Below are 9,644 nucleotides of genomic sequence, written 5' to 3'. Positions count from 1 at the left end.
GATATTTTACGTATTTTTTTCTCTCCAAACAACGACTTTATTCTCAATAAAGTTTATTCAAGTTTTTTCTCAACATTGCATTTCCACTTTTTTTTCTGTAAGTTTTTCAGAGTTTAATCGCGCATTATAATGACTTTAATCTTGAGATGTTTTTTTTTTGTTTTGTTTTTTTGCTCGGCCCTAATCCTCTTCCATAGAAATGCAACAATGGGGCCGATTGAAACGTTCCAAAAAAAAAAAAAATAATAATAATTCGCAGTATAAGATGGTTTTTCCCACCATTGCATTATGGGATTGCATTCTGTGAGAAGCCTACGTGTGATGCTCAATCTTTTCGTGACCCATGTCTTGAAACGCTGTCTAGGACGTTGGCTAGGTTTTGAAACAGAGCCACTGTGAATTTAAATCTAATTTTGTCACACAAACACACTCATTTATCCAATGAACTAGAAGAGCCTGCCAATCCTATTACAACAGAGGATCACCTGGCCATACCTTTCCTCTCTCTCTCTCTCTTGCTCTCTCTAATATAAATATTAGTGTATATGCATTATTAATACATTCCGTTCGGAAATTCCCAGTAGCATAAAAGCGGGAATTCCGCAACATTATCCAGACCTGTGCACCACCACCCTCACTCACACACACACACACACACACACACACACACACACCAAAAAATGCTTTTCTTACTTAGTATTTTTGTCTTGTTTCCAGTCCAAATATCAAAAAATTCTTAAATCAAGATGCATTTACTAGATGAGTGAAATGATGTCCTGTTTTCCGGGGGAATTAATCAAAATTAAGTGAGTTGATGCTTAAAAAAAGCAAAATTATCTTGATTCAAAAAGAAACATTATTTTTCTGACCCCATTGACAGATAATTTTGCTTTCTTTTAAGCATCAACTCACTTAATTTAGATAAACAAGACAAAAACACTAAGTAAGAAAAGCATTTTTTGCAGTGCGTATCTCTCTCTCTCTATTATCCAGACCTGTGCACCACCCTCACACACACACACACATCTCTCTCTCTACCGCCCCCCGCAGTGTGAACCGTGACGCTCTCCTAGCCGAAGCGCCGAGCTCCCGGGTCCGGGATCCGGCGCGGGTCCGGGAGTGCTCCGGGGGGCCCTTGGATGCTAGGACACCTCGCTGCCGAACACCTCGAGCACCAGGGGCGTGAGCTGCATGCTGTGCTCCGGCTGGAAGGACAGCGAGCGGTACTGCTTCGAGTGCTCCTCGTTCAGGCTGCGCAGGTCCGCCAGCTTCTGGATCATCTTAGCGTAGACCAGGCGCCCGCCCGAGTGATGGATGCGGATGTACGCCTGGAGAACGTCACACAAGCGGTCCTGAAGCGCTTCGATGCGCACGTGGTCCTGAACGCCCGGACGGTCTGCGGGAACACAAGAGTCAGTCATTCACTGCAAAACATGCTTCCAGTCCAAGTATCTACAACTTCTTAAATCAAGATGCATTTACTAGATGAGTGAAATGATGTCCCGTTTTCCGGGGGAATTAATCAAAATGAAGTGAGTTGATGCTTAAAAAAGCAAAATGATCTGCCAATGGGGAGAAAAATAATCTTAATTCAATCAGAAACAACATTATTTTTCTCCCCATTGGCAGATCATTTTGCTTTTTTTAAGCATCAACTCACTTTTATTTTGATTAATTTCCCTAGAAAAAAGGACATAATTTCACTCATCTAGTAAATGCATTTTGATTTAAGAAATGTTTGATATTTGGACTGGAAACAAGACAAAAATACTAAGAAAAGCATTGGACGATCTGCTGGTGAACGAGACTAATGAAGTCATATAGCAGGTGCTTTTAAATCACAGATACAGTACTGTGCAAAAGTCTAAAATAAAAAAGGTTTTAAGTCAGTTATTTCTATCTTTTGCTGTAGTGTGTCAGTAGGAAATATCAGTTTACATTTCCAAACATTCTTTTTGCCATTAATTGTAATAATCCAGTGAGATTTGTGTATGCACAAAGAGTCTGACAACAGCCGGTCTGATCTGATCTCTCCATCATCGAGTCCGTCTGTGATTACATGAAGAAACTGAGACAGACTAAATCCAGAAGAACTGCGGGAACGTCTCCGAGACGCTTGAAGAAACCTTCCTGCAAAGCTACTGTGAAAAGCACTGGCACTTGTGTTAAAATTTTTTGGGGGTTAACATGCCTAAGACTTTTGCACAGTACTGTACATGCCGTTCACTATGACCTGAAAATCAGGGCTGCCCTCAACTAACGTTTTTCTAGTCGACTAGTAGTCGTTCCATTCAATGCATCCTTTCTATAAAAAAATTAAAATTCTCAGTGACCCAAACTTTTGACCGGTAGTGTATATCGGTGTATTCCAGGTCTGTGCTGTGCTGAAACACAACTGATTGCATCAAAGATTGTTTTATTTAGTGCCATGTCAGCATTCAAAGCTATTTTCAAAAACAATTTTTTTTTTTTTTATTAACATATGATAAAAAATCCAAAACCTTTTCAGGCATAATCTTACTAAAGTCCTTAAGTGAGGTAACTTCATAAAAGAGCATACTACTTATATTAAGTCTAAGACAATTTAATAAAATATGTTTAACAGAGAGAGGAATCTTACAAACATGCATAAAGTTGGGTGAAGTCAGACTCGTGTGACCCACAGGTCATCTGGTGTAGACCACTAGAGCAAGTCCAGTTTTAAGAGCGATTAAAAGTCTGGTTGTAATTTCCGGATGAGTTTCATAAAGCTTATTATTCTTGCACATGTTATTATTCTTGCTCTTCTTGCCACTTATTTAAAATGTATCGATTAATAATCGGTCTGATATCTGACATCAGAGATGAAGTGAAACCGGAGGCGTGGCGCGCACACACACCTGGAGACAGCAGGCATATGGCCATCAGAAGCACATGCTCCTCTTCATGCATGTTCAGCTTCTTCAGACCCACTTGAAACTTGACCAGCGGCTCCAGCAGCTCCACTGTGTGACCCGCTGCGCACACACACACACACATACACACACACACACACACACAGGTGAGAGCGTTAGCATGCGTGTCCACGTGTGAGTGAGTGTGTGTGAAATGAGTGTGTTTTTGTGATTTATGAGGACAGAAATGTGTATAATAACATGGGTATTACACTGGTATTTATGATTTATGAGGACATTTCCTGACTCCTCGTATTTCAAATTACTTTAAAAACACACTAAACTGTGTTTTATTAAAAATGGAAAAATACCATTAATACCATAAGTTTTCTGTGATGGGTAGGCTTAGGGGTCGGGTTAGTGTGTGTGTGTGTGTGTGTGTGTGTGTGTGTGTGAGATGGGTAGGCTTAGGGGTCGGGTTAGTGTGTGTGTGTGTGTGTGTGTGTGTGTGTGTGTGTGTGTGAGATGGGTAGGCTTAGGGGTCGGGTTAGTGTGTGTGTGTGTGTGATGGGTAGGCTTAGGAGTTGGGTTAGTGTGTGTGTGTGTGTGTGTGTGTGTGTGTGTGTGTGTGTGTGTGTGTGTGTGTGTGTGTGTGTGTGTGAGATGGGTAGGTTTAGGGTCGGGTTAGTGTGTGAGTGTGTGTGTGTGTGTGTGTGTGTGTGATGGGTAGGTTTAGGGGTCAGGTTAGTGTGTGTCTGTGTGTGAGATGGGTAGGTTTAAGGTCAGGTTAGTGTGTGTGTGTGTGTGTGTGTGTGTGTGTGTGTGTGTGTGTGTGTGTGTGTGTGTGTGTGTGTGTGTGTGTGTGTGAGATGGGTAGGTTTAGGGTCGGGTTAGTGTGTGTGTGTGTGTGTGTGTGTGTGTGTGTGTGTGTGTGAGATGGGTAGGTTTAGGGTCGGGTTAGTGTGTGAGTGTGTGTGTGATGGGTAGGTTTAGGGGTCAGGTTAGTGTGTGTGTGAGTGAGTGTGTGTGTGTGTGTGTGTGTGTGTGTGTGTGTGTGATGGGTAGGTTTAGGGGTCAGGTTAGCGTGTGTCTGTGTGTGAGTGCATAAGTGTGTGAGCGTATGTGAGCACGTAAGTGTGTCTGAGCGCTTAAGTGTGTGTGTGTGTGTTACCCTTGGTGACGTCATTGACGCAGTATTTGAAGTCTGGTCCTCCGCAGCTCCAGCTCATGTCCTCGAGACTGAACGACTGATTCGACCTCAACATGATGATCTCGATGGCACTGGACTTGAGCAGAGCGATCTGATCTTCTGCCGTCAGGTCCCTGACACACACACAGACACACACACACACACACACACACACACACACACACACACTCTCTTCATCAAGCAGGGTTATTATTGTTAACTAACTATTCAAAACGTCTGTGCAATTAAGCCAAAATTAAATATAAATAATAGAAATATTTTATCTACACAAAAATTAGAAACTTCTTCCAATGTTCGAATTCCTATGTTGTCTATGAAGGCTTGTAGACTGATGTTTATATGAAGTCGTTTTTCCCAGGAAAATTAAAAGCATGTGTCGTTTACGCTCCCGAGAGTCTCTCTACCGTTCAGTGACACATGAAACTAATGCTTATACAATGTCAGGAATAGAGCCGTTCTGTGCTGTAATGTCAATGTGTCGCGCAAAGAATACAGATTCATTCAAACTATAGTCTCACATAGTCAGATCTATATAGTGTAAAGTCTCACATAGTCAGATCTATATAGTGTAAAGTCTCACATAGTCAGATCTATATAGTGTAAAGTCTCACATAGTCAGATCTATATAGTGTAAAGTCTCACATAGTCAGATCTATATAGTGTAAAGTCTCACATAGTCAGATCTATATAGTGTAAAGTCTCACATAGTCAGATCTATATAGTGTAAAGTCTCACATAGTCAGATCTATATAGTGTAAAGTCTCACATAGTCAGATCTATATAGTGTAAAGTCTCACAGTCAGATCTATATAGTGTAAAGTCTCACAGTCAGATCTATAGTCTATAGTCTCAGTCAGATCTATATAGTGTATAGTCTCACATAGTCAGATCTATATAGTGTAAAGTCTCACATAGTCAGATCTATATAGTGTAAAGTCTCACATAGTCAGATCTATATAGTGTAAAGTCTCACATAGTCAGATCTATATAGTGTAAAGTCTCACATAGTCAGATCTATATAGTGTAAAGTCTCACATAGTCAGATCTATATAGTGTAAAGTCTCACATAGTCAGATCTATATAGTGTAAAGTCTCACAGTCAGATCTATATAGTGTAAAGTCTCACAGTCAGATCTATAGTCTATAGTCTCAGTCAGATCTATATAGTGTATAGTCTCACAGTCAGATCTATAGTCTATAGTCTCACAGTCAGATCTATATAGTGTATAGTCTCACAGTCAGATCTATAGTCTATAGTCTCACAGTCAGATCTATATAGTGTATAGTCTCACATAGTCAGATCTATATAGTGTATAGTCTCACATAGTCAGATCTATATAGTGTATAGTCTCACAGTCAGATCTATAGTCTATAGTCTCACAGTCAGATCTATAGTCTATAGTCTCACAGTCAGATCTATATAGTGTATAGCAGGGCTATTCAATTAGTTTCATTCGAGGGCCGCATTATCAAATCGAAAAGTTGAGGTGGGCCGGTGGGTTGGTTTGGGGGTTTATCTTATTTATTGAAACATAACAGTTTCAATAAATAAGCTAAAGTAACCCTAAAGAAGTGTGGTATTTTAATTTACTTGGAAATGTGGTACCCAACAGTATGCAAATATATAAAACCATAATAAATAAAAACTTGATAATTTACAGCTGTGTACAACTATTTTCATTGGAACAAATAAATTATTTATACAAACTTATAGCTGTTGGTGAGAAATAATAATCATTTTATTTATAATTGTTATGCTTAAATAAAAATATTCTGACAGTGAGACTTGTTAACCACAGGCTACTCACTCCCACTGCATAAAAAATGCCTAAACACAAGTTAAAAACTATACGCACCTTTACAAAGAAACTGACATAATTTCATAACAAGCATTAAATATATATTCCTCTACCCACCTAATCTAATGCAATATAAATCACTATATTTACTATTATACTATATAATATTATAGTATATATATTACTATATTTATTTATTACTACATAGTATTCAATATAAATATTGCACATTTCTGCCCAACCATGGTAAATTACTACAGTAAATGTGGTAAATGTTTGTAAGGGTGATAGGGGATTTAAAGTCTTATAATTTCGTTCATGCCACAATGTTTCTCCTGCTTTCCTCATCAGTCTTGTTGGGAATGTTGAGGCTGTTTCATCCGATTTAATACTAATTAAATCATCGAGTGATTTGTGGTTTGTAACAGAAATGTTTCTGTCGAACTGAAACGCTTCCACTGGTTGTCGCAACGCTGTTTAATATAAGTGTGTCCGGGACCGGGAGTAAACGCAACTCCGCGCTGGGCCGTGTTTAAACAACTAGTGAAACAACTGAAAACATCGCTATTTGTTGTAACTGTACTGAACGAGAAACCGCTTCAGATGATTCAGTGACGGAGCAGTCCGAATTAATCCGAATAGTTTTAGACCGTTATGCAAGCGCGTTTAGAAAGAATCGAACCAAAAGAATGATTCATTCACGAATGATTGGTAGCCTATCGCTGGTTCAGTCGACATAAATTCGGGACACATATAATAACTGCTGAAATATTCACACGTAAAACGTTTCTCAGGTCAATCGGAGCGAAAAGAGGAGGAGGGAGGTTGGTGCCGTCGGGCCGCATGGAGATGGTTGGCGGGCCGCATGTGGCCCGCGGGCCGCCAATTGAATAGCCCTGGTGTATAGTCTCACAGTCAGATCTATATAGTCTATAGTCTCACAGTCAGATCTATATAGTGTAAAGTCTCACATAGTCAGATCTATAGTCTATAGTCTCACAGTCAGATCTATATAGTGTAAAGTCTCACATAGTCAGATCTATATAGTCTATAGTCTCACAGTCAGATCTATATAGTGTAAAGTCTCACATAGTCAGATCTATATAGTCTATAGTCTCACAGTCAGATCTATAGTCTATAGTCTCACAGTCAGATCTATATAGTGTAAAGTCTCACATAGTCAGATCTATATAGTGTATAGTCTCTCATAGTCAGATCTGTATAGTCTATAGTCTCACATAGTCAGATATATATAGTGTATAGTCTCACATAGTCAGATATATATAGTGTAAAGTCTCACATAGTCAGATCTGTATAGTCTAGTCTCACATAGTCAGGTATATATAGTGTATAGTCTCACATAGTCAGATCTATATAGTCTATAGTCTCACAGTCAGATCTATATAGTGTAAAGTCTCACATAGTCAGATATATATAGTGTATAGTCTCTCATAGTTAGATCTGTATAGTCTAGTCTCACATAGTCAGGTATATATAGTGTATAGTCTCACATAGTCAGATCTATATAGTGTAAAGTCTCACATAGTCAGATCTGTATAGTCTATAGTCTCTCATAGTCAGATCTATGTAGTGTATAGTCTCACATAGTCAGATCTATATAGTGTATAGTCTCACATAGTCAGATCTATATAGTGTAAAGTCTCACATAGTCAGATCTATATAGTGTAAAGTCTCACATAGTCAGATCTATATAGTGTAAAGCCTCACATAGTCAGATCTATATAGTGTATATATAGTCTCACATAGTCAGATCTATATAGTGTAGTCTCACATAGTCAGATCTATATTGTCTAGTCTCACATAGTCAGATCTATATAGTCTATAGTCTCACATAGTCAGATCTATATAGTGTATAGTCTCACATAGTCAGATCTATATAGTCTATAGTCTCACATAGTCAGATCTATATAGTCTATAGTCTCACATAGTCAGATCTATATAGTGTAAAGTCTCACATAGTCAGATCTATATAGTGTATAGTCTCACATAGTCAGATCTATATAGTGTATAGTCTCATATAGTCAGATCTATACAGTCTATAGTCTCACATAGTCAGATCTATATAGTGTATATAGTATAGTGTATCAAATTAGTGTAAAAATATAAAAAAGTATAGACATATGTACAAAAAATAAGACAAAACCACAGCAAAATAAATTACTAAAAAGTAATTTATAATCTATATATCTATATCTATAAATATAAACTGTAAAACTGAAATAACACTGATCAAACAAGTTCTTCATTAAAAGTCACTAGACATGAGAAAAACAAATTAACAATCTGAACACCATTTTCAGTCGTAAACACAGGATGCAACTCGGTTACACCCAAACGTCTTGATAACATGTTTGATCTAGTTCAGGAACTTTTAATAAAGAAGTTGTTTGAACATTTCATTACCTGGATGTTTTAGATGAATCTACATAGACATAAAATAACACTCAAGATCACACAAATATTCCAGATTCCTCTTCGGTGTTGCTTGTGCCGAAACGAAACGTCCAACATTAACACTCGCCAAATGGGAGTAAAAACTGGCTTTGGCAAGTAAATAAAACCATTAATCTTCAGGTAACCGCAGTTAAGATGGTGGACGTTAGGGACAGTGTTGTTTCAGTGTTATTTATGTAAGGGATAATGTATAGTGAGCCGGTTGTTATAGTGAATAACAACCCCGACAGGCTGAACGGGATCCCGACGCGAAGCGGAGGGATCTTAAATAATTTGCCGCGAATTATTGATTTTAAAAGGAGTTTATTGATTTAAAAACGATTGTATTGCTTCCGCCAAAGAAAATAGTCCATTCCGCGTCCATAGCAACGCGCTGTTTTTCATGGCAACGGTCTGTTATACTTCGCAGCGGTCTGTTATAAAGAAATAACAGACCGCATTCTACATTGGAATTCAGCCAAGCCATGTAATAAGTACTATTATAGCATTTATGAATATTTTAAATTAGCCTATATTTTTAGTATGCCACAAATTTGAGCCTTAACTACATTATCCAGGGTTCGTACAGACACTGTAAAATTAAATTCCAGGACTTCAAGCACTACTTTTTTTGGTTTTCAAGGACTACAATCAGAGATTGCACTTATCAAACACTATCTTTACTATTTTTAAGGATGTTTTAAACTCAAATTACAGATATAATGTATCAAAAATACAACTTACAATAATATATATAGGTTTATACCGTTATTTTAACGGTAAAAATAATATTTTATATTATAATATTGGCGTACTTATATCGAGAAAAGGTCTGATGGGGGTTTATCAGACGGGCTGCAGTGTTAATTTTGCGTGAAAAGATTGTATTTGTTTTTTGTTTTGTTTTTTCGAAAAAATGAAATTTTGTATATATTGTATTTAAATAAGTCAAGCTCTTTTCAAGTATCTCTTCGTAAATATGGCTGTTTTTAAGGGTTTTCCAGGACTCTTTACGTTGTACGAACCCTGATTATTGCATGAAATACTTACGCACGTTTTCTCATCCACTATTGACACTTGCTGGTTAGTGTGAGATGCATTCTGGGATACCCTTCATTCAAACAATTCGTTCATTCAGAAAGGAAACACCGCCGTGTGTCGTTCAGAGATGCAAAACAGTTGCTATGGCTTTGTTTGGAATGATTTTCGTTGACGAAACAGCAAAATCAGGCAATGTTGCGTCTAAAAATCACTTAAACCCATTAGCTGAGAATAGATGTGAAAATCAGAACTTAATGCTTTGGAATA

General features: G+C 37.9%; 1 protein-coding gene across 3 annotated transcripts in view; it reads right to left on the bottom strand.

The window, feature by feature from the left end:
* Positions 1-972: 972 nt before the first annotated feature.
* The window catches only part of vdra (vitamin D receptor a), a 74,164-nt gene continuing 65,492 nt past the window's right edge, over positions 973-9,644 (bottom strand). For 2 of the 3 annotated variants that reach the window (XM_081387111.1, XM_081387112.1), the window contains exons 7-9: positions 4,045-4,196; positions 2,880-2,996; positions 1,001-1,396 (exon numbers count right to left, since the gene is read on the bottom strand). In XM_081387111.1, coding sequence (XP_081243237.1) covers positions 1,143-1,396; positions 2,880-2,996; positions 4,045-4,196 — 523 coding nt within the window. In that variant the 3' untranslated portion in view covers positions 1,001-1,142. Of the gene's footprint in view, positions 1,397-2,879; positions 2,997-4,044; positions 4,197-9,644 lie in introns of all 3 variants that reach the window. The other variant, XM_081387110.1, reaches the window with a different exon arrangement.

Source organism: Scardinius erythrophthalmus (genome assembly GCF_964197995.2).
Source record: "Scardinius erythrophthalmus genome assembly, chromosome: 15".
In the NCBI taxonomy this organism is placed as follows: Eukaryota; Metazoa; Chordata; class Actinopteri; order Cypriniformes; family Leuciscidae; genus Scardinius; species Scardinius erythrophthalmus.
This window is presented reverse-complemented; position numbering and strand designations above follow the sequence as displayed.